The sequence below is a fragment of the Hoplias malabaricus genome, chromosome 5, assembly GCF_029633855.1.
Source record: "Hoplias malabaricus isolate fHopMal1 chromosome 5, fHopMal1.hap1, whole genome shotgun sequence".
In the NCBI taxonomy this organism is placed as follows: Eukaryota; Metazoa; Chordata; class Actinopteri; order Characiformes; family Erythrinidae; genus Hoplias; species Hoplias malabaricus.
The window spans coordinates 7,453,953-7,479,520 of record NC_089804.1 but is presented as its reverse complement, the minus strand read 5'-3'; the positions used below and the strand labels follow the sequence as shown (position 1 = coordinate 7,479,520).

Genomic DNA, 25,568 nt, shown 5'->3' with positions numbered 1-25,568 from the left:
TTGCATGGTGTGAGTTTTGGGGGTTAATGGATAGATGAAGCCACATAAGAAATCAGCCACTTGCTTGGGTTAAATTCACATTACAAGCCTTATTACTCACCTCAGATTGTTTGACTGTATGCCTCAATGGTGATCCATGTGTGAACACACCTCTGCTACTAGCCACGTCCATGACTTTGTTCTCATTAACCGACACTGGACTATGATAATGACTGTAATGTAAACAAGTACAATATATAACAAAGGTTGGGATCTGAATATTCTCATTCTACACAGAAGTATGAACAGAGTATAGGTGATTTTGACTAAAAAAAGAAGAAAACTCTAATCACTTTATAAATGTAATATGATTATATTCAGAGTCATTTTGGGCTACCTCAAAAAGGTATGGAAAAAATCTTCATTAAGGCATTTTATTAAAGTGTATCACCAAATACTGTCTCATTAATTGGAACAAAACCAAAGATCATGTGTTCACACACCTAGGATAGAATTAGATTCAATCTGATTTAAGGCAAAAAAAAAACTGATGTGTTTCACTTCAGCTTTGTAATGTGAACTTAACTGATATTTGGGCAGACGTATATTTTATAAGTACATTAGCATTACATGAGCTGATAGGCCCCAATGACCTGAGAGAAGACATGTGGGTTGAAAGCACGCACTGAGTAAGAAGGCATGATTTTGTCAGAATGATACTGTGTTTCCTGTTAAGCTGATAGAACCAAAATGGCCCTCGTTCTGTAGGTGCCGTAGCCCTACAGCTCTGTGGTGTTCTCATGTGTGCCTTTTCTCACTTCACTTAGCTGCAGGAAAAGGTGTGTTTACATTTGGGTGATAGGTTCAAATGCCACTCAGGGTGTCAATAGATTTTTTTTTTATTTTGTTTTTGTTTATTTTTTAAGGGTTGGGGGATATGATAAACCACTTAATTTTACTGTCAAATGGACCGCCATTTAGATCATTCATTTGCTCCGTAACAGGAAAAAAGACATGCTGATTCAAAAGTATTTTTCCCAAAAAAAACAAAACAAAAAAGAATCAAAAAAAAAAAAAACAACAAACAAAGGAAAACATTTTAAACATGTACACTTTAGAAACTGTGACTTTAATTCAGGTTGCATCACTGGTTATTCATCTGAGGGAAATGTATCTAATCCACTAATCTAATTTGTCAAAAGTGAAGCAATTGTGCACAGGGCATTATTCTGACAGCATTGGGAGTCTGTACATTTGTAATAAAGGAACAGTGTCAATGTACTAAATAATATTTGAGGTAAAAAAAAAACAAAAAAAAAATACAAAAAAAAACAAAACAAAAAAAAAAACACGTTTGTGACTTTGACCCACAGCCAAAGCCCGTCTGGCTGAGTCCTTTTTACAGAGATGAGCTATTTTTACTGGTGATTTTGTAGCCACAATCTTATTCTCCTTTAGAAAATGACAAAAACAAATTGGTACTTCCAAAAAAAAAAGAAGCACTTCCACAATACTAGACTGTATGGGTTTTTGTTACTTTTGTAGCGGTGGTCATTTCTTTGCTAACGTTTTTGTAGAGCGGGACGGGCTGTGGCTGGGGACATTTCATGGCCTCGTTTGGAAAATGTGTCGTTGGGTTTGGACTGTGACCGTGTTTGTGTACTCTTGTATCTGTGCTCACCCATCTCAGTGTTATGAGGAAAAAAGTGTCTTTTTTTTTGTTTGTTTGTTTGTTTGTTAATTTATTTGTTTGACTTTTTGTGGAGGCATCATTCATTTATTCATTTCTGTGTTGTATATGGAGAACTCAAAAATAAAGTGGAAATAATGACTAATTTTGTCAATGTAAAATGTGTAAGTGTTTGGAGGAGTGTGGCAGCTTAGAATTTGTTGATTAACCTGATAGACATGTACAGCTGTAGGAACATCACTGGTAATCACAATCAAACACTCCTGAAGTGGTGGGATTTGTGCTGATTGGTTTTTCAGTTTCTTAAACTTCTTTATGCAAATTGCAAGGTCCACTCATTCGCTACAACTCCACTAAACAGTCCTCAACCACTTGACTTTACCACATCTGTCTGTAGAAACTCCCAGTGACATCATAAAGGCCCTTTCTATTACTGCTTTATAAATAAATGGAAGCGTTCTAAGTAAATGGTGAAGGACAAAAGGAGCCGAAGTGCTGACTTTAATAGAAGAACTATGCCAGATATCAGTGTGACATGACTCATAGACGTGTATTACCATACAAAATTAGTTTTTAGCCCAAACATTTATAGAGCTACACCTATACAGATTTAAATATTCATTTTCCACTTTTTTTACTTTACGAGCTTAACGAATACTCGGAAGAGACTGGGAAAGAAGGGAAAGATTTATCTGCTATTGTTTTCATGCATGCACTGTACACAGACCATGCAGAGACTGCGTCACATGAGAAATGAGCCAAAGCATCACTCGCCAGAATTTAAATGTGATTGTAGGAAAAATAATGAAATAAATAAAGTTGCAGTGCAGTGAAGTAGCTAGAAATGCATTAGCAAACATCAATTTTCTTCTCGAGTTATCTTACAGATTGCTTTACAGGGTTTTTGTTCTTTACATTCATCACAAATCACTACAGAACTCTGCTTACTCTCTCTATCTCTCAGTATCTCTCAATTTATCTTTCACTCAGTACACATCTCTCTCTCAAATGCCTGTATTTGTTTTTGAATATATAACTGGGTACCTGTCAAGTAAAACATTTTCTGATACAGTATGAAGTATATATATATATATGAAACAAAAGCCATCCCAAAAATATTGGGTGGTGCTCTCTCAGTGTTCATAACATTATTTCACTGCAAAAAGACCTATACACTGGAGCTTTATACCCCTCTAGTCCACACTTGACATCGGACATCTTTGCGATTGGCTTATGTGCAATAAGCCTAGAGAATCCCATTATATTATTGAGCACTTTTCTATTATGATTTTATAAACAGTGGGTGCCACCGAACAGCTGTGTACATAATATGTGCATTTTATAGTAGGAGAAGAAGTGTCAACAAATATTTGCCTTTTATTTATAAACAAATCCTAAATAACAGTACATTGAACTAGCTATGATCCACAGGAACAATTTAGCAATAGATGATGACGTATTGCTTTGTTTAGTCTGGAGTAGGGCATGCTTAAAACGTTGAGCATATTAAAAATATTATTAGCATTGACGTGAACTCAGTAACCCCAGTCTTAGAGGCTTAGCTTCAGAATAAAGAGAATGTTTTCGTTCTCAGTTAAAATGATAATACATGCTGACATCTGCTGGTGTTAGGCAAAATAACCTACATCAACAGTTCAGTACATGAAAGACAAACCAAAGTCATGGAAATCAGTTTAGTATTGCACTTTGAAATCAACCATTTGTTATCAATCAAAGATCACTGTTACACAGTAAATCTATATCAGTTCTATATCTATCTCAAAAAGAGTTTTGCTAACACAGCTACTGGTGTTGGATGTTGATTTCTGGAGCACAAACATCACTCCAGCGTCCAAATTTATTGAGAGAATTTAGTCCACTTTGACCAATACTAGGTACTGAGCTTGGTCACATAAGCTCCAGGTGTTTGTGGGCAGTTGACCACCTTTGTCAACAATGGAAGCACATTCAAATAAATTATTGTTATTATATAGAGGGGGTGTCTAGTTTTGGAATTATTATGCAGTTGTTCTCAATAATAAAGAGAGTATCTAATATATGACATTAAATATGATATAAAAGATAAAACCCACGTCTCCGTGTGTGACGTTAATACCTGGAAGGTAATATTTATGTGTACTCTAAGTCCCGCCCCCTCTTCGTCTGACGATACCGTTGCGCGTGACGTCAGCGCGTCAGCTGTTTTGTGTTTACATCGCGTCATTTTTGTTTTTGTTGTTTTTCCGCAGCTAAGTTGAGCGTTTGTTGTTCTGCGGCTAAATGTCCTAGCGCATTTCGGACTGCACTCGGCCGCTCCGTCGACGGACAGACACGCCGCTGTTTTGGACGAAACAGCTGCTCTCCACACGGTAAGAGAAAGAAACACCGCTGACTGGTTGAGGCTGAAGTTGGCTCTTTCTATTCGCCTGCTTCTTCAAACCCGAAATGTCTATTCCACCTTAAATGGCACAGCAGATACGGTGTATTGCCCCGGTTTCAAAATACAATTTGTGCACCACTTAAGGTGGAACGGAAAATTCCTCCAGGGAGCCCACGTTAACGCCTGTGGCTTCGAGTCTAGTCGCCGTTTTGTTGATTTAGCGCTAGCTCCGTTGAACACATGAATTGAGAGAACTGTTTATTTTACTCTCTGTACATTACATTTATCTCGGTTTAATACACGCTCTCGATATTGTGTGGTGTTTTATTGCGTTCATTTTGTAAAATGTGACATGCGTTTAGTGCAAACGGCGACTCTGTCATGTTTTCATCAATGTTTCAGTGCCATAGCAGCACTTTGTTTTGTGCTGTTTACACTGACGTAACGTTCCCTTTACGTACAATTTTACTCAGGTTTGATGAAAATGAACACCTTTTCCGTCCAGGAGACAAAGTCACGCATCGTATTGTGTTTATTCCATTGGGGAAAAACAACAACATAAAGGGAGAACACTAACGGAAGACACAAAAGCACTGAGGGAGAAAACATAAGCAGAGCACACAAACACATAATACCAAAACATTAAGAGAGAGGACACGCAAAAACATAAGTTTGCACAGAAATATTTTAAAAGAAAAAAGCATTAATCTTATGGGAGAAGTGAGGTTATTAAAAATATAGGACAAGATAAAAATAGTGCAGAACATGACAGATTTAATGGAGACAAAGTAATATAACATCAGTTCGTGAGAATGGAACCTGCTTTGTGCTATTTGGAGGTGTTTGACCGAGTTAAATGGTGATGTGGTTCTAATATTGTAATATCCATCCATCCATCCATTATCTGTAACTGCTTATCCAGTTTAGGGTCGCGGTGGGTCCAGAGCCTACCTGGAATCATCGGGCGCAAGGCGGGAATACACCCTGGAGGGGGCGCCAGTACTTCACAGGGCAACACAGACACACATTCACTCACACACTCACACCTACAGACACTTTAGAGTCGCCAATCCACCTGCAACGTGTGTTTTTGGACTGTGGGAGGAAACCGGAGCACCCGGAGGAAACCCACGCGGACACGGGGAGAACACATATTGTAATATTATATTTCTTAATGTTGCTGTTTCCCTGTATGTTTATGACCCTCACTTTAAACTGAGAGAGAACTATTTTTCCATATTTTACGTGATTGTTAATATTGATTTGGCAATTTTTAGTTGCCTCAGTGAGTTTACATGTCAATGCATGCAGTTTTACGATGTTTTTCTTCACAACGTGTTTTACAAAGCACATTTTATTCTGATGAATTTACAACAGAAGCAGAGCTCCGGGTTTGAAGTGCCATCCTCAGTTTATAAGATCAAAGAACTGACCAATAGCACATAGCTGTGAAGATCTGAAGTGATTTACTGTGTTGCCACTGCTTGGTGTTCTTTGTATTAACCTGACTTGGTCTTAGAAGTGCTTTTGTTGTCCTAAAGCCTGATTTTTCAGACCTAAACTGATAGACAAGTAACATCCTCTGGTCTAAATGTGGCCCTCTGGCAAAAGTTCCAACCTTGATATAAAATACTGTGTTACTTTTCACTTGGTATTGTTTGACATTCAAAAATAGAATTTACTCCCCCACCCCCACAACACACACACACACACACACACACACTGTTAAGAGGCTGCTCCTTATTTCAAGAATTTCTGCTTCTAATTGTGTTTGTGTAATTAAAAGCTAAAAAATGACAAGGTCCAGTACCAGACTTCCAATCCACAGCTCATTTACAAATGCCAGTTTAAAAGATACAGCAATAAGGGCACAGTGTCATAGATGTGGAGCATCTCTTTGCTTCTATAATTTTACAAATATAAACCAAACCAAGCTTCATTTATCTGATTGTATTTTGTGATTAAATGTTACATATTTACCAGCTGTTGTCTACCCAAAATAATATGAAACTGAACGTGTGTGTTTTTGCCTTCAGACAGGGAAAGGGCTCACGCAGGTCATACCCTAGACCCTCTCTGTCTTTAACCATGGGTGGTGCAGTCAGCGCTGGAGAGGACAACGATGAGCTGATTGACAACCTGAAGGAGGCTCACTACATCCGCTCAGACCTGGTGGAAAGAGCCTTTCGAGCCATTGACCGAGCTGATTATTATCTGGAGGAGTATCGGGACAGCGCCTACAAAGACTTGGCCTGGAGGCATGGCAATCTCCACCTTTCTGCTCCCTGCATCTACTCTGAGGTAATGGAGGCCCTGGAGCTGCAACCTGGACTGTCCCTCCTTAACCTAGGCAGTGGCACGGGATATCTCAGCACCATGGTGGGCCTCATTCTGGGTACGTCAGCTCATTGCCACTTGCAAAGAAGCAGGCTAATGAAAAATCAACTGACACAATTCTCCCTTTAATCCAAATGTAGTTGCTCAGATTATTTTTTTTTTTAGTTTTGCAGCAAAGACAAATGTATAGTAAATCTGTAAAAATTAACATCACCCAGGTCAACGCTTTAAATAATCTCATACGTTATTTTTGATTATTTATTGGATATTTTTGACCTGTACATATACTTTTAATTCTGGAAATTTTATTGAAACTGAAACTTTGTGGAATATTCTGTTGCCAGTTTAACAAACTGTAGACTGCAGGAGCAATGATCCGTCTCTGTTTTTCATGGCGTATACAGGTCCATTTGGAGTGAATCATGGTGTAGAGTTGCATGCAGATGTGGTGGAATATGCCTACAAGAAACTCGACTACTTCATCAAAACCAGCGACAGCTTTGACAAGTGAGCTACGTCCAAAAGGATATATTCAACATTTGCTTGGCAGCCCCCCCAGCACAGTGTATTTGTATTTACATTATGTAGAGCACAGAGTTATTTTTCTTAGTATATCTCTTTTATTTCTGCTTACAAAGTACCTTCTTGACCTAGCGTTGTAGAGATTAGTACTCATTAAATCAGTTGAGGCATTATATGAGTTGTATATGAGTTAGTGACTCACTCAAACCTTCTACTGTCAAGGCTTTCTCTTGCTACTGGGTTTGGAATTTGAGTTCCATTGGCCTAGGCTTCCTGCCTGTTTCTATTGTAAGCCTCCAACAACTTTATTTCAGCTTATAGTGTGTTTAAGGAGTGGCTAACAGTTTGAGCTGTAAGACAACTGCATAGGGACCTAGCTACAACCGTACTGAAAGAACAAATTATTACAAAAAAACCTAACATTATTATACTACACTATTACATTATACATTATTCCACTGTATTATTATAGTGGAACTGTAACTGACTTAATTCAGATGCAGATAGTTGTCAGTACTGTGCTGAGGATTGTATATTACAGTAATCCCTCGTTTTTCGCGGGGGATGCGTTCTAAGACCCACCCTTTGCATTAAACAGTCATTCTATAATGTTTTTCAGCTGGAACTACAAGTGATATCCTACCAGTTTCTTTAATAGAGTCATTCCTTCCTTGGCTGTGATTTAGCGTCAGTAAATTTCACTCGGATGTGGACATGAACAATACATGTACTGTACGTAAGAAACACTTTTAAATGATATATTTTGTCACCTACAGGCCTAGTCTAATACATGTACATAATAATAATATGTATTTTGGTTATTCATCTTTCACAGTTTTCTTAGATTTTCCCTCAATATCCGCGATATAGCGGCCATAAGCCCCTTTGAAAAAACCCGCGAAGTAGCGAGGGATTACTGTGCCTCAGAAAAGTCTGTCTTGGTCTGAGCAGGAAGAGTTGATTTTTATTTTTTGGCGAATAAACTGCCAGCAATGGATGGGTTTTAATATAATATTTGGGCAAATATCTGTGTGTAATGTCGGCCCTTGATGAGTAGGAGGAGGTTATTCTCTGTTTAGTGGAAAGTCAGGGATTTACTGAGGTACTTGTCGGCCTCCTCCAGTCTAATGGTGTAGTTCTACCATTTTCAGTACAAATATTAAGATTTCTTGTGTGGGAGTAGGCCTGTGATTCCCTGCACTTAGCCACATAATCATTAGCGAGAGCAGTGATGCTGGATGATCATTTGGACGGCCATACACTGACTGTGTGTGTTCATTTGTGTGCTGTTTGCAGGTTTGAGTTTTGTGAGCCCTCCTTCGTGGTGGGGAACTGCCTGGAAATCCCTCCAGATAGCCGACAATACGACAGAGTCTACTGTGGAGCTGGAGTTCAAAAGGAATACGAGAACTACATGAAGAACCTGTTGAAGGTTGGCGGAATCTTAGTGCTCCCTTTAGAGGAGAAGGTTGGTACAATTTTATTTTACATTTTATCATTTTAATTAGATCATTGAACATAGTTCTTTGTAATAAACTCTGATAAAAGAAATACATATCACATGACGTACATCAAAACCACACTTTATCCTGTTTATACAGACAGCTTTTTTTTTTTTTGCATAGCATGTAAATCATAAAATAACTATTATGTTAAGGTCGTATTAAATTAATCTTTCAATATTTTAGAATCCTTCCTGCTTTATTTACATTGTTGTGTTTTGTAAAGAGCATTGAAAGCATCTTCATTTTGCACAGGAATTGAGTTAAACTGTTCTAGACTGTGTGCTGACCTCTTACTCCCCGAGTGTTTCTGTTTTGCAGCTGACTAAGATCACCCGCACAGGTCAGAATACTTGGGAGACCAAGAAAATCATCGCTGTGACCTTTGCTCCACTGGTGCAGCCCAAACAAAGCAATGGAAGAGGAAAGAGTGTGCCCCTGCGTGCGTACACTGCAACACACTGTCCGTCTGCATCAGCTGGTTACTGATTTAGAACATTTATGGGGGAAAATACAAGTACTTCAGATGGACAGAATCAGTCCCTCCTCCGTCACCAGGCTTCGCACATTTTTGTATTTTGTAAAACTTTACACAGTGTTTTGATCAATTATTATTATTATTATTATTATTATAAAGTACCATTAAATACTACTGTCATATCAACTCACCTTTTTCTGTCACCTCCTGTTGTCTCCTCCCTTAGCCATCTTTGAGGTGCGGACGCTGCAGGATCTGGCACGCATCTGTATCCGGCACGCCCTGCGGCAGCCTATGGTGGTTGCAGAGGGCCGTACTAAGAGGAGGGTCTCGTTCCCTGGTGCTCGAGCCATGCACCGCTACGGCCCACGCTTTGAACGCCGCCGCTTCTGCCGCCGCTTCTACCGGCAGTGTGTCAACTCCGTGGTGCTCCACGACTCCATGATCCCCACGCCCGCCATGGACGAGTGCCACTTTCCGGGAGGAGTGGAGGAGGAAGAGGAGGAAGCTGAGGAGGAAGAGGATAGGGGCTGCCGGCGGGCAGGGGAAGACCTTCCGGAGGAGGAGGAGGAGGAAGAGGAGAGCACCACCGGAGACGAAGAGGAGAAGAGCAAGGGCGGCTGTGTGAGGCCTGAGCCGCCCGTCAACCTTCTGAGGGAGAGGATCCTGGGACTGCCTTTACCTGAGCCTCTCAAGATGTACCTTCTGTATTATCGCGACAAATGAGGTACCACGAGACAAACCTGGTCTGAAGTGACATGAAATTCAAAAGCCTTTGGTATCCTCCACTCCCACTCCCTCTCTAACCAGAGCAAACCCAGGTGGATCCAACCTTCAGTTATGGTACCGTCACTCGTCTTTCAAAAAACAAGGCTAGATTCTGGAGTTCCCAGATGAAAGAACTGGTGTGGGCTGTCCTCTTATCTTAGATTCAAGCTCATTTCTGAGCCTCTTCTGAGAGCTATTCTTGTCATTTTAGCAGTGTTCCCCACTCTCCAGCTGCAGTGAACATATATCAAGTGATGTACCTGATGCTTGCTGAAGAGTTCAGCGAGATTGGAGCAAGTTGGTGTGGTGTGACTCGGAGGCTGGGAGTAGCATCGCTTTGGGACATTGGCAAGTTGATGCGAAGGACTAAAGACAGTATAAATGTTTTCTATAGCTTTACCAATGACCCCACTTTTGGTGGCCCTCCACTGTTGGACTTTTCTTTTCCTTGCCTACTGTGTTCTCTCCTCACTACAGATACAAGATGCTGTTTGCATGTGTAGTGCTAATGCGCACCTGCATTTTGTCAGTATTCAAGTTTGTGGTAATGCGTTCCAACACTGTAAATCTGATTACGTTTTGTAGGTAAAACTATGTTTGACACGCTCATATTGACATTCAAAACGTGCACATCACATCTCTGATAAACAAGATGCGTAGTGCCCTAAGATTTCACTGAACCTCTATAAAAGCTTTATGATCCTGATGCACGATCATAAGTGTCACCATTTGTATTTCAGGAATGTGTTTTTTTTTTTTGTTTTGTTTTGTTTTTTGGGTTTCTTTGGGTGTGGGGGGGGGTGTGTCCAAAACAAAATTGTATGCATTTTCATTATGTCATGAAGTCTTGAGTTACATTTAGTAGAAAATGCAAAAAATGCGAACGATTACTGTTAAATACATTTCCCTACTCAGGAATGTCACAAGAGTAAACTTTTTTTTTTTTTAAACAGAACAGTAAATAGAAAAAAGACCAAAAGATAAAGTCTCAATTTTCCGACCAAAAAAAACTAAATGTAAAGTGTTACTGCAACAACACTCAGCTCAAAAGCATCAAAAAGAGGGGTGGGGTGAATACAGACTCAACTCTACATTAAGAATTTCTGTAAAACTTTTTTTTTTTTTCTTATTTTACTTTGATATGAGACCAACGCTTGGTGGCCCCTTTAACTGTGTCTAAGGTAACAGCAACTAAACAATAGTTTGAAATGATTGTATGCTTTTAGGTAATGTATAGATCTTTCAATAAATTTCTGAGTTTGCACATGCACTTCCATAATGAATCCATTACTGCCGAGTTATGTGAACGTACCCAGTGTTTTAGGGACATTATCGCGCTTGGAGTGAGTTGTTACAGTTGTTTTAATCCAGAAATTTGCTTGGTTACTTGCATAAGTTTGACTACTTCATTTTTGCAGCTACCATTCCCAGAAGTGACATAACCAGCTAAAAATGCAGAATGAGACCAGCAGTGTGATAAAAGCTGCCCAGCTGGCTTCTCATGATGTTGCTTGAGCACATGTTTAAGGGACTGTCAAATTGCAAGAACCTGATTTCTAAACAAAAATAACAGATCTGTCCAGTCCCATGGAGGTTACTGTATTGTTTTAATGTATTAACTATTTTTGAAAACCTTTTAAACATAAAAACCAAACCTTTGACTGGTAGTGTTTACCATCCAGGGAAATATCTGATTCCGTGTGTAGGACACAACCAGACATTCATGCTGCTCCTCTACGCAACAAAAAAGACTATTAAAGCAGTAAGAACTACTCAAACCTATTATAATTTTTATGAATTTTAGAATAACATTTATCTACATGTTGGCAATATTTTATAATCATTCTTTAATTAAAGAAAAAAAAATCCAACAGGTAAAAGACACACGACTCCTGCATTCTCAGACAGCAACATACTACGTACACAACCATACATTTGGGTATTAAAAAAAATAATAATAACCACCATCTATTAGTGCATAAATGTCAAATATTCCTCTAGTTTTAGGGCTGTTTCAAAACAAGTAACAAAAGCAGGTTTTGGTTCAGTGGATAAGACTATAGAAGAGTGTAACGTACATTTAACACCTGTCATGATTCAAGACAAAAATTCCATTTCAACAAGAAGAGGAGGTGGCCATACATCAATTTTCTGTTGAAATGTGCCATGTCTCTCTCCCTTTCACTCTCTCTCTGTTGAAAGCATGGGACATTTCATAGATGTCATAGTGGCGTTTTTCACAGGTTGTGACAAAACTTTTAAAATTCATGAAACAATCTGTTAAAAAATTGTAAATGCAAAAATATATTTGTACATAACATTAAATAATACAAATAATAAAAAATAAAAAATACATTCTACACCAAAGGAAACCACCATAAAAATGTATCTACATCTGCTAGAATATAAAATAGACAAGTTCAATACAATAATAATAAGTTAGAGTTATAAATGTTGTTATATAACTGCATTCATGTTTTTTTTTCTTTTTTCTTCAACAGTATAGCAGAATTATTTATTGACATGTCTCCTTATATATAAACTGGATGATAAATCATGGGGGAGGGGGTAATCAAACCCAACAGTAGCAGCAGCAAGCAATTGAAGAACCCTTGTTGGTAAGATAGAGGGTGGGGTTTGGAGCATGATATGGTTTAGCCATTAGACTGAGACCTTCAGTAATATCTCTGCACTGGTGTTTTCAACACCTTGCCAAATTCTGGAGTACCAGCAACAACAGAGACTACTCTTTGGATACTGAGAATGCATTCTTTGTCTTGTCTTTCAGAACTTTAAAAGTTCAGGCTTCAGATCTTTAACTGAATCTCCATTTGTTGGACAGCTGATGACCACAGACGATAAATTCAACCGATTTCTCAGTGTAGGACTCAGCAGGAGCCATCAAGTCCTCACAGAAATGTTTCAGCAGCTAGTGTAAGGACAGCATGCCTAATAATACCCTTCATTTTAGAAGAAATGCAGAAATGCTGAAAGAGTAAGAGTCGACAAATATTTGGCCATGCAGTTGGGTTAAAATTAAAGTATTCCTTAAATAAAAGCCTGTGAAAATGCTATTCTGCCGCAGATAGGATTCCCCCCCCATCTACTGATGTTCTGAAGGGAAAAGCACAGTGATATTTTTAAACAGCTGGTTTAATGTCAGCCTTTGCTCCTTTTCTTTAATTCAATATGTTTGCAACAATCGGTTCATTCCAAGGGACACTCAAACATGGAGATGAGGAAGAAAATAACCTCCACTCTGCCTTTTCACAAGTAAAAGGGAATCTAAGGCACCTTGGAACCCCTGATGTTTTGGTTGTGTAAAGGTCCCCCCGCCCCCCGACTCTCGTCCTTCCAGCTCAGGTGACCCAAGGAGATCAGAATCTACTTGTTACAGCTCTGACACAGGTGCAAATTCCAACAGCTTCCTAATGCCCCTTAGTCCCCTAGTGCAAATGGGATGTAGGGGAAAGCTGAGGAAACACTGGAGAACTGGACCTATGGTGTAGTGTGCACTCTCGCTCTCCGGATAACACTGCAGAACAAATGTTGAGACGAAAGAGCAAAAGCTCTCGTCCCCTCCGAAAGTGAGAGTGTTTAAATTTGTTAATCCTACAATAATAATAATAAAAACATAACTAGATATGACCTAACACCTGTACGCACACACAAATGTGACACACTGTGGTGGAGCTGACACTGCCAGCACCAACTGTGGACCAAAAAACTCACACACCACAACCAAAAAAGAAAAAATGCTGCTCAAGTAAAGGCCTAAGCCATGGAATTCAATCTCTGTGCCACTGTACACTGAGAACAAGGGCATTCTCAGTAAATTAGTAAGACTATACATTGACATTAGACAAATAACATTGTGCTCTCACCGGTACATTTATTGACATCTAAACACGTGCTAGTCACACAATCTGCTCCTTCGTCCCTTCAATTCAGGAAAGCTTTTTGTTATATCGAATCTTTAAGGGTTCTAATCCAGCAAGCGGCATGGTGGTCTTAATATGGTTGACCGGCGTTACAAAACTGGTCTCAAATGATTAGACAAGAAGAGGAAGATGTAGATCAACCTCAGCCTGGACGGTAATTAGATTAACATTTTCCTTCAGCCTGAAGTACCAGAGCATGGCCTCCCAAGGCTCATAAAGTCCATCTGTCAGGGAGGATGAAGGGACTAGAGACGTCAGGGATTTAGGAGTGGGGGAGGTGTCATTTGGGCACGAGGCCACGGGACTGGGGGTACAGAGGGGATCCTGAGCCGGAGGGGCTGTGGGCTGATGTGGGAGTGCTCACCTTCTTGCCTGTTTTGGGACGGCTGTGAAAAAAAGGGATTTGGGGGGGGAGAGGGGGAGGACAGTGATAAATAAAAGTTGAGGTTATTTTAAGGAAAAACTCAAAAAAGGTTAACACACAAGAACTAAAAGGATGAAGTGCTATTGAGTGCAGGAGGCAAATTAGTCAAGCGCAACACACAAACAGAAAGAGGAAAGAGCAATGCAACGAAGTGGAGGGGTTCTCACCCTGACTTTGGCTTCTTGGAGAAGCTCCCTGCCATGGTGCCAGGGCCCAAGCCTGGGCTGGCGCTCATGTTGGCATAGAAGCCAGACGCATCTACTTGGATCTCATCTTCCTCCCTTAGGGCGTCCTCTAAGGCTGCCGCCACCTTAGGAGCAATCACAGGCTCTTCATAATCTTTAGTAGTGCGGGAGGGCAGGTCCAGCTCCAGCATTAGGATATTTTCAGCCTGAGAGAGAGAGATCATCTATGATTATCTGGACATGAATGCATCTAGTATCTAAAGCCTGGGGGTGAGAAAATGTATCAAAGCATTGAGCGATTAAACTATTGAAACTGCTGTAATATTTTAGGCAGTGCTCAGATTTGCGATTTGCGAAGTGGAAGTGCCATACAATGAAAAGACCATTCAGTGTTCTCCTTACACAAAGCTGAACCAGTCAATACAATTTTCAATTCGCTAAAATCTTTACATGAACTCTGATACTTTGGTTATCAAACAATCCAAGCCTTAGACAACTAAATAATAGCAGATTAAAAATGTCAACACCAACTCACAAGAGCTAGACAAAGCTCCGCAGCCAAAAGCTGCAAAGTGTGCTGGAGTCTAGGCATTGACATAGACTAAAAAAAAGGGTTGCCAGACGATGTTAAACTTATAATTTAAACTAAAGGAAATATCAGTTTTAACGGATTATTTTTAAATCTGTTCGTCAGTTCAGCTGTACTCCATTCCCAATTAGAAGGTACAGTAATATTAGTCATGTGTACAGCTTTGATCCATTTCCTAATACAGTCTGATTCTACAGCACCAAATTTTAATTCCCTCAGCCAGAAAAAAAAAAAAAACAATGGGTGTATCCACTGGTGGCTAATAGTAGTGAAGTTTGAAGTTTTTTTTAAGTTGATGTGTTGGATAAAGGATAAAATGGGCAGGTGCAAGTGCATGATCACCTTGAAGAATTAAGCATCTGTTAAGACTTTTCCAAACATATTCATCACATGGATGTCTCACTTACAATCAACAAACACGTTTAATACCATTACGTACAGTAAGCCAAAGTGAATATTTTAAATCATGCCACCATGTCTGATCTGCCGTCCAGGCATTTTAATTGAATCACTGAAATCATAATTCAGTTACAGCATTTGTGTTGAAAGCTACAGCTGTGTTTCTGAGCACTGAATTTCCTCAACAAGTTATTATATTTTGGCACTCCTCCATCTAAAATATCCATTCATTTAATCATATTCTACCCTTCAATCAATGTGAAATAATGTCAGGATGAAGCAAATTCGAATTAATTAACATCTACGTTTCTATTACGTAAATATCTACGTACACAGTGCAATGTTTTAAATATCTGCCTTAAACTGGCAGTCCTTCAGATTGTTTAATATATATTCGTTCCAAAAACAGTGGTCTTGTAGGTCTTTGCAGTTTTCCTTGCCAGGTCTTTATGTATTTACATTGCATGCACAGCCTCTAAAAGAGGATCTGACACCTTTTGCTGCTGAGCAACCGCAGCATTGCTAATGGTGTTAAATGTGAAATCTACTGTAAGCGGTGACCTGAAAGATTCAAAAGGAGCACAGAGTTGATTTTTTACCTTGCTGAACAGGTAAGATATGTTTTTAACGGCTAGATACTGAAAGAGGCAGCCATGTGGATTTTGTTCTGTGTAACATAATGTACTATTGTTAAAGGCGTAAATTGTTTAAAAACACTTTATGAAATCCACCATTTGCTTGGTGGTTGTCCACCATTTGCTTGTCTGGTTGTGCTTGAAACTGGTCTATTTGGAAAGGTATGTTTGAGAAGAAAAATGACTGTTGTTTGTTCATGGCTGAAGTTAAACTTGCCAAGGTTTTATTCACTGTTTGAAGTACCACAGAAACCCTTTTGTAACTCGAGCTGTTTAGTTTTGTAGCACGTTCGGTAGCCGACTCCCGAGTTTGGAGACGTTTCCACATTAAGTTATCCGAAACAGCAAACAATGGAGCATGAACAGAGCAATATCCTCATCTTGGATCATGCTTTTGAATGTTTTGAAAAAAACTCATTTACAGACTTAGTAAACACATTAGACCGGTTTCAGCACACAAACAGACTGGAGAGCTGCAAATGGGAAGGGAACATCATCAGAATTTTATAAAAAGTGTTTTTTGATTACAATCATGAAGGTTGCCTTTAACTCTAACAGCTAGTCATAATTCTCACACATTTATTTAACTAAATAAATATTTACTAAAGCGCAAAGCAGCAAATAAGAACACCTCCTTTTTATTACACTCACTGTCCATTCTCTCAGCTCCACTGACCCTACAAGAAAGCTTTGTTGTTCTACAACTACAAACTGAAGTTTGCCCCTTTCACCCTGTTCTTCAGTGGTCAGGAGACCCACAGCACCACCACAGAGCAGCTATGATTTGGGTGGTCGATCATTCTCAGCACTGCACTGACACTGACAGTGGAGGTAGTGTTTTAATATTTTATTTTTTCGAGTGGATCGAGTCGACAGCGGTGTTGCTGGAGTTTTTAAACTGTGTCCATACACTGTCTACTCTGGTAGACACCCGTCTCGTTGGTCCACCTTGTGGATGTAAAGTCAGAGACAGTAGCTCATCTGTTGCTGCACAGTTTGTGTCAGTCGTCCTCTACCCTTTCATCAGTGGTCACAGGAGGATTTTTGATTGGTGGGAGTTAAAGAACTCCAGCAGCCCAGTTGTGTTTGATCCACTTGTACCAGCACACCACATACTAACACACTTCCACCACATCAATCCCTGCAGAGCTGAGAATGATCCACCATGAAAATCATACCTGTTCGGTGGGGTCCTGACCAATAAAGAACAGGGTGAAAGGTGGCAAACAACGTATGCAGAACACAAAGACTACAGTTTTTAACTGTAGAACTAAAAAGTGCTCCTGTGTGGTCAGTGAAGCTGAGAGAATGGACAGTGAGTGTATACCAGTGTACACAGCATATATAATCATACACAGTATGATACAGTACTGTATATTCTCAAGTAATCGGTTGCTGATTATAGTAAATAACGTAAATAAATACAGTCTAACTGATCATCTATCTCCTTTTTTTAGCCATTGTTTTATCAGTTGCTCAGTGAATGTCACATTTACTTCCATGTTTCTGCAACTTATAAAAAGCCCTGTGAGTCTCCACTCTCCAGATTTTCATCTTCCACCTTTGTTGAATGTAAATGCTTTCTAAAATGTGAATTAAATACAACCTAAATACAATTTTGATGCTGGAAAAAAATCTTGCATCCTCTGAAGACATTTCTTCCACCAAGTTTAGACTGAGCTCTTTCTGACTACTCATCAGATTCATCCACTCTGAAAGAAGACTGCAACAACACACTTTTAAGGGTACTCTTCTACATGCGTGTGTAATAACATATTCTCACCAGAAAAATTTCTAAAACATAAGGACCACTGTTTAAAGACTGTCAGGTAATGACACTAGGAAAATGAGCTGCCTGTTATCAATCATTAGTCATCGATTTGAGAAATCCCACACAATTCCCTGTAAGTCAAAGTACAGCAGAGGCAAGAACACTGTGTCACACCACCAAAACAAAAGCTGCAAAGCCCAGTGACTAAAGTCACTAATAGGCAACACTTGGCAAAAGACAGCAAGGTTTTAAGGTTTTTGCTTTCCTAATAAAGAATGACATCAATAAATGGGCAGTGTCCCAATGATGTATAAGCATATTACGCACTCTGTATCTCGCATCGGGCCGCATCATCATGGCCATGCGAGCATGGTGACTCAGAGGTCTTCTGTAGCCCACTGCAGACATCGGTCTCGTCATCATCTGCTGATCACTGAGAGAGAAAGAGAATGTAGAATTATGAAAAATACTAGTCCTCTAATCACCAGTAATTAAACTTCGGCAAACCCAGCTGTGCTAATATAAAAATGTGAAGGTGAATATGTATACTCAGGAATGCGAGTGATGGGTCTCATCTTCCAGGTGTCATCCTCTTCATCAAAGGTGGCTCTCATGACAATCTTGTTTTTCTCCTCCAACGGAATAAAGTTCTCAATGATCAAATGCCTGGTGGGAACAATCCATAAGACAAAGGTCAGCCCAAGCATCCTGCAGGAACAGCCTTTCAAGCATATCGTGGTGTTAATTAAATATATTCCGGTCTTCCAGGAACAGGTATTAACTGCCTGTAATAGGGACATTGGTTCTAACTTTTAGCCAATCTGTCTCATTCTGGCAGAGCACCAACATGTATTACTGATAACTTCTACTTAAGAATGTTCATAATCCCTCTGAACAAAATGTGCACATGTCCCTTATACATATGCTCTTGTTTTTGTTGATTTTTATTTCATTTATAAGGGGGCATATATACATGGAGATGGATAGCAAAAAACGGGACCAAAGCAAAAAGGAAAAAATTGCAAAATGAATGAACAAAAAGGTGGAGATTGTATGAAAAAACTGAATTAAAGTATGAGTTCATACTTTAGTTTGAGTTCTCGAGTCAGCTCATTTTGTGTCTGCTCCAAATCCTGCCTCTCTTTAATGTGCTCTTCTTGGACATCGTGTATCTCTGCCTTCACTGCTTGTAGCTTTGCAAAGAGCTGAGAAAGAGAAAGACAAGAGAGAAAGAGTGAAAGAGAGAGAGGGAGATAATCACCATGGCAATAGCAGTACAGGAAGCATACACATGCTCAGCCAGGCGGACGTAAATGGCTCAAATCTAGTCATGTATGAACGGGCAAGGGGAACGAGGGGTTTCTGGGACAGTTGGCATCAAACTAATAATTTGGAAGAGATGGATCTGAAGCTAAAATAAAACTGCTCACACACACTAGGTCTTGTTTAATGTGATATTTGACAGCTCCAGTAAAAAAGACATTCAGGCAGCAGACGACAGAACTGCCTCTAACAGAAGCACATCAAGATGACTCACACATATGAAAATTTAGAATTGAAAACCACAGCTGACCACCACTTGTGCCAGCATTTTCTCTGACCTGGTAATAACATTTGTATGTGCCATGTATCGTATTACACTCAATACGTACCTAAATGAATGTATTATTTATACGTGCCATTTTCAGAAGCACATTTTGATCAGATCACACATACTGGATTTATTTTGAATTAAATCCTGTGAATCCATGGCTTCCATTGGTACAGCAACCAATCCATCTACAGTAAAGATGCACACATAAATGTACCTTTTTCAGTTTCTTGGTTTTGATGTCTACTTCTTGTTGAAGAGAGCTGTATGTCTCCTTCAGCTCAAGTGTCTCTTCATCGCGACACTCCATCTCTTGCTGCATTTCTCGCTCACGTCTTTTCTGTTGACACAAACACAGAAGTGTTCTTATGTGTTTTGAAAAGTACAGGTAAATTACAAAATCTTAAATGCTGCAGCTCTTAAGTATTTAAAAATTATTATATTTCCAGCTAAGCATTCTAATCAGTGGCTTAAAGTAAATTTCACTCAGAATAAATCTCAATAATGCAGCTTGGTAATATTAATATAACAGTTAATAATGGTCATTGCTATTTGTTTTATTTATTCAAAAACAAAAAAAAGGGAAATGAATAGTTATAATAGAACCATAAATACAACTGATGCATAGACCACAAATTTCAGTCTGCATCTAAAACTGATCCTCATAGAATACACCCATACCACACACAATATGCTTGAATAACCAGCCCACTTTCCTGCAACCTTTACCATGCTGTTGGAAAACAGGATGTTTTTCTTGGAGATTTTACCTGTTCTGCTATCTCATGTCTTTTCTGCTCCAGAATTCTCTGTTGCTCATTAGTGTGGTCAACAATGTTCTTTCCTCCAACAAGCAGTTTGCTCTCCATGGCCTTAGAGTGAAAACACCAGAAAATGGTTACCAGAAACAAATGTTACAGACTAAGGGAATAACGTACGAAACCCATAAACATGATGGTGTACTTTGTAAGAACAATTGAGAATGCTGTCTTCCAAACCACGGTGCACAATCAATCATGCTGTTCGCCATTTTAATAACTCCTGTATAGTTCTTTGAAGAATCTTTTTTGTTACCAGTATTACATGAATGTCTTACAGTGTGTTGACTAGGGATAGCATTTGTGATATGAGCATCATTTCTAGCCCTACTGCATATGCATACCTTGACTTTGGCTGCCAGCATGTCTGATGCCTCTTTTTCTCTATGTAGATCATCCATTTTCCTCTCTTTCTCTCGGAGCAGTCGCTGTTTGTCCTCGGCCACCAGACTGTGGTCCTCCATGATGGCTTTCCTCTCTTTCTCCAGCTTCTCCTGCTGTTCCCGCCAATAATCAATGATGTTCTTATCCCCATCCGTCTCATCTTCTTCCTCATCATCAACTTCATCTTCATCATCATCCAGCTCCTCTCCATTCTCCCCTACCTTCCTTCTCCTCCTTTTCCTTCTTTTCTTCCCTGAGCGTTTCTCCAGCTGTTCCTTTAGACGAGCAATCTCCTCCTGGAATTCCCGTAGAAGAGCATCCTTGGGGTCTTCGTTGATGCGTGGTTTGTTCTTGATGTTCTTGGCACGGTTGGAATACCGCAGTGTAGTGAGCGTCTCCTCCACATTGTAGGAGGCTGGTCCAATGTTGGCCACCATAACTGTTCTAGCATTTCCTCCTAGTGAGTCCTGGAGAAGTCGTGTGAGTTTAGAGTCTCTGTATGGAATGTGGGTGCTTTTCCCATCCACCAGTGCAGAAATAACGTTACCCAAAGCTGACAGAGAGAGGTTGATCTTAGTTGCCTCCTTTAAACGTTCACCTTGTGCACCAGTCTTTGTCTGCCTTTCACTTCCTGCCAGGTCAACCAAGTTAAGCTTCCCAACCCTGATATGGTTCTCCCCATCTGGGCCCAGCTCACTGCACTCAATAGTGATTACAAATATGGCATGGGAACGAGAACTATGCTCATTCATATTAGTGGCCCCAACTGAACGGTTCTGGTTGCCAACATTCATAACATGTTCAATCTCCCTAACACTTTTAGTGACAAATGAAGAAAGATCTTTGACATAGACTCCTGTGTCAGGCCGTTCTTTTAGCTCCAAGCGACGGGACTGGTCCTTGGATAAGAGGTCCCTAATCTCTTCCTGGTAGATCTCCAGGTAAGACGCCCTGACCAGATACTGCTGGTTCTGTGAGCGAGAGATGTGAGTGAAAATGTGCTCAAAAGAGTTCGGGATGACTCCTCTCCTCTCAGGATCGTTGCGTATCCCTTCCATTGTGTATGTCTTCCCGGTGCCAGTCTGCCCGTAAGCAAAAATGGTGCCATTGAACCCCAGCAAAACAGAGTCCACTAATGGTCTGAACGTCTCATCATAGAGGTCGAGCTGCTTTGAATTCCAGTCATAAACTGAGTCAAAAGTGAACACTTTAGGATGCTCATGAGAAGATGCACCTCTAGGATTACGTACTGAGACCTGACCTAGCTTTACATCTACAGAGACCACCCTTTCATAGTTGGCAGTACGCTCCTTTTCGTTCATGGGGCGACAACGCACCACAACCTTCACAGATTCTGAGCTCTTGCTCTTGGACATGATGGCTTCTTGCTGTATCTTCTTGTTTATGTTTATATATTTTTTCACTATTATTTTTGTACAGCATCAGTGCCTGTAAAAAAAAATTTAGAAAATCACACAATAAGACACTTTAACAGGTAATAAGTGATTATTATTATTATTGTCTTTGTAACACTGCAATTTCAAAGTGAAAATGCTCAGCCATGGATTAGATATTTGCACATTATTCCTAGTATAGACATCCAGGTTAAACTAGCTTTTATAATTAGATTTTAACTACAGGGCATTTTAAAGTCAACATGAAATGGAAATCAGAAGACATCTGAAACATTAATATGGCTGCAGACAACTAATTTCAGTGTAGTGATGTAGTGGTTTAAAGGATGAAATTACACGCCCTCTGTGTGTGTTGTTCTCTGCTCCCTGTTTTCGCAGATGGGCCAGTGGCATGTGCATGTTACTCCTGCCCTGTGGAAACACTGCCCCTCCCTTTGTTTTGCTTTGCTCTCGCTAAGAGCAAAAGTGATGTGGTTTCAGGAGCAACAGTCCCAATATTCCTACACCAAAAATAAAGCACATTCTTCAGCTAAAAATACTTCTGACAAAGAATGATAATTGCACCATTGCGTTTGTATGTGTTTAGCAAGCACTGCAAACATCTTTGGGCACTATGCAAAAAAATAATAATAAGAAAATAAAATAACATAAAAAAAATCTATATTAAACTCAAACAGTAGAGGAGAGGCGTGGCTAAAGTGAAGGGCGTGTTATATACAAATCATTAGTTTCGTCTGCATGTTTCTCTAGCACGACATCCAGTGGCAGGAAGTTGGATATATCGCTTTAAATGTAATGCAATTCTAAACAAAAGATGACATCTTGATGAAATGTGATATGGGCTGGACATAGTTTTATCCACTGAGATTAGATTGGACAGAAAACATAGGATGTCTCTAAATTAATATAACATTTTCAAAGTCTAGGTCAAGATAGTAAGTCTACAGTAAGATTACAACTACAATGTGATTCAAATTTACATAGAAGCTAAGGTTTTATACAATGATTATGGCTCTGAGATTTTATACTCAATATGAATTAGGACATAGAGCATAAGACAAACAAGACAAAAAAAATAAGATTAACTCTGACATTGTTGAAAAACTAATATTAAACACACTATGCAAATACTCTTTTAAAGTCTGCTTCTACAGCTCAAACATGGAGATTAACAGCTAATGCTAATGCACAATTAATCTGAAATACTCTCAAGATACACTCACGGTCTCTTACTTGTAACGGCACAGCTGGTGTTGTGTTATATTTTTTATGGTCAGAGATGTTTTTGCTGTCATCACAGACTGGAAATCCTATTCCCACAAATCAATAACCTTCTGAAAAAGTCAAGGCTTCCAGTTGTGTGACTAACTGCAATGGCATGCACATTGTTTACAAATGCCTTAACATACAGATATCCATTAACAACGTATAATACACGTAAACAAATCTAGGTATCACTAATAACTGATCCAGTCGTCATCTACGTTACCTGCCTAAACAGCCCTATTGACTCATTGTAAGTGCTGAGAAATATCAGCGATAATCAGGGCAACATCTCCAATATCTCATACTTACTTGGCTACTTACTAAATCTCTACGTAGTGCACGACGCAGATTTTAAAACAATGTTTCACATGTTAATGTCTAAGTGCGAGCCATTTTGAATTATACATTTTCCTTCACCGGTTCCGTCTTCCCTTTGGGTGTGGAAGTCAATACTTTATATGTCACATAGTGCACTATATAGGGAGCATTTAGCCAATTAGGATCAGCCCAGCTAGAATATTAGCCGGCTTTATTGAGTCGCAAATGGGTATGAGCTGACAAAATATAATATTTGACACATTTTCTATATAGACATATATAACCTCTGTAGTCAGCCTTGTGGGCTTGCAACGAACAAAACATCTAATACAGAATTATAACTCGCTAACTAGCAAACAATATACAGCTAGCGATAGATATTCACTAGCCAATTTCTAGCTAACACCTATTTTGTTAGTTCGCCAGCTATTTAATAAAGCAGATATGTGTCATCTCTCCTTCTACCTCTGTTACAACGACACCACTACCGTCCACAGTGCGGCCCGTCAGAGTGTAACGGTTAGCTAGTTAACTCCTAAATACAGAAGTTTATCGTACAAATCAGAGCTTAACGGCATATGTAAGCGGTTGAATCAAAGCGGGGCTCCTCAGCAACCTCGGCCTAGCAACGGACAACACTCCGCTTAACCACCACAGAGGCTAACGGAGCTATGCTAGCTCGACTAGATACTTCCTAAAAGTACAAGAGAATGACTTCGTGAAATGGCAAATGCTTCGTCTCATTTTAGCACTCGTGTGTGTTACAGTTCAATCCTCATGTATACATGTAAAATATATAAATAAATAAAACAGCAACATTACCCGTGTCTCCGAACACCCTCTTCTCCAACAGCCATTTCTGCCTCCTCCTCCTCCTCCTCCTACTCCTCCTCCTCTTTCCCGACCCCACACACATCTTCACCACAAATACAACCGCTTAATCCCCAGTTAAAGTTAACCTTAAAGTGCACATATCCCACTGTCCTCATGTCTTATATCTTTTGGCGAGGTCTCTACACGAGAATATTAATAAAGTATTTTAAACCTTTAAAACATTATGGTTTTGGTCTAAGCCTTTAAAGGAGCAATAAGTCATTGCAGCAGAAAGTGGCAAATAACATTTTTTTTTATTATTTAAATATTTCTAAAAAATAATGAAGTGTTACAATCAAATGATATTATTTTCCAGGAAATAACAAATTGTGCTCCATAGTATGGTTTCCAAATGCAGACAGGCAACCATGTGTATAATTGGGTGGTACAGAATTTTTAATACATGCAGGCAGCTAAGTGTCAATATAATGGATAATTCATTATGGTGAAAATCAGGGGTGTAAATGACTGACTGTTCCTTTAAGCCTCATATACGTAACTATAAATGACCTCTATAAATGAGCTATAAATGATTGGCTGTCCAAAACTTTGACATTTAATTACGCTTGCCAGGACATAATGCTTAGATTATTTAAGTATATATACACACACTCTTGAACACACCCAATTAACCAAAACTGGCTTTATATGCAACACAGCTGAATTATGCTATTAATACATCTGCAAGCTTATTTTAAATGAAAACCATCTAACATTCCATTTTGTGCATAAAAATAAAACAACACACAGGTGAAGTTTAGATATTTTAATTATGTGGAATGATGTATTTAGAGGTGCTTGCTGATGACAGTATAGACAATTAAACCCCCTGTCCATCTGGCTTTAGAAGTATATAAAATGCATTCTATTAATAAAAAAAAACATGTATGTACGTATGTATGAGGCTTTGTCATGTATCTATGTGAGAGCTTTTGCTTTCCCAGGATTGTGAGGGAGTGTCGGATCGCAGTGGCTTTACCATTGCAACGTAGATGACCAGCATCAATAGCAGTGACGCAAGCACTTCGACTATTACAGTAAATGGTTCCCTAATCCTTCATTAGTACTGTGTTACATTGTGAGGCAGTATATGTATGTAGTGATAGAATCAAAAGCGACTTCGGACATTTTCCTCTGTCCCATTGCGTAGTAAATCTCAATGTATATTGGTCCACATTTATGCAGTGAGCTATGATGTTAATTATAGTTTAGGCTTTTTTGGGGATTGTAGTGTTCTCAAAATCATGCTCATATTCAACTTTGTCATTAAGACACTAAATGTAAAGAGTGAGCCATTTCATTT

General features: G+C 39.3%; 2 protein-coding genes across 7 annotated transcripts; one reads left to right on the top strand and one right to left on the bottom strand.

The window, feature by feature from the left end:
* Positions 1-3,881: 3,881 nt before the first annotated feature.
* Positions 3,882-11,096, top strand: LOC136696675 (protein-L-isoaspartate O-methyltransferase domain-containing protein 2). The gene is made up of 6 exons (XM_066671280.1): positions 3,882-4,038; positions 6,086-6,444; positions 6,791-6,893; positions 8,205-8,376; positions 8,732-8,852; positions 9,115-11,096. Exons 2-6 carry the CDS (start codon positions 6,138-6,140, stop codon positions 9,612-9,614), a joined length of 1,203 nt encoding a protein of 400 aa, XP_066527377.1. The 5' UTR covers positions 3,882-4,038; positions 6,086-6,137; the 3' UTR covers positions 9,615-11,096.
* Positions 11,097-11,370: 274 nt separating this feature from the next.
* kif3b (kinesin family member 3B) lies at positions 11,371-24,330 on the bottom strand. Of its 6 annotated transcripts, none has more exons than XM_066671347.1 (10): positions 23,858-23,994; positions 23,032-23,176; positions 20,354-21,842; positions 19,962-20,063; positions 19,409-19,531; positions 18,687-18,805; positions 18,150-18,266; positions 17,928-18,033; positions 14,189-14,412; positions 11,371-13,983 (listed from the first exon to the last, which is right to left on the bottom strand). In XM_066671347.1, exons 3-10 carry the CDS (start codon positions 21,767-21,769, stop codon positions 13,878-13,880), a joined length of 2,313 nt encoding a protein of 770 aa, XP_066527444.1. In that variant the 5' UTR covers positions 21,770-21,842; positions 23,032-23,176; positions 23,858-23,994; the 3' UTR covers positions 11,371-13,877. The 6 variants fall into 6 exon arrangements, with proteins under 6 accessions (XP_066527444.1, XP_066527443.1, XP_066527446.1 ...); XM_066671346.1 differs by having other exon boundaries at positions 23,042-23,176; XM_066671349.1 differs by having other exon boundaries at positions 23,042-23,142; positions 23,858-23,881.
* Between the last annotated feature and the right edge of the window lie 1,238 nt (positions 24,331-25,568).

Coding starts and splice junctions, on each gene's coding strand:
- LOC136696675 (XM_066671280.1), top strand. CDS start 6,138: ATGGGTGGTGCAGTCAGCGCTGGAGAGGACAACGATGAGCTGATTGAC. Junction 6,445..6,790: donor CATGGTGGGCCTCATTCTGG/GTACGTCAGCTC, acceptor TGGCGTATACAG/GTCCATTTGGAGTGAATCAT. Junction 8,377..8,731: donor TGCTCCCTTTAGAGGAGAAG/GTTGGTACAATT, acceptor TCTGTTTTGCAG/CTGACTAAGATCACCCGCAC.
- kif3b (XM_066671351.1), bottom strand. CDS start 21,769: ATGTCCAAGAGCAAGAGCTCAGAATCTGTGAAGGTTGTGGTGCGTTGT. Junction 20,064..20,353: donor TGCTGGCAGCCAAAGTCAAG/GTATGCATATGC, acceptor TTTCACTCTAAG/GCCATGGAGAGCAAACTGCT. Junction 13,984..14,188: donor TCCAAGAAGCCAAAGTCAGG/GTGAGAACCCCT, acceptor TTTTTTTCACAG/CCGTCCCAAAACAGGCAAGA.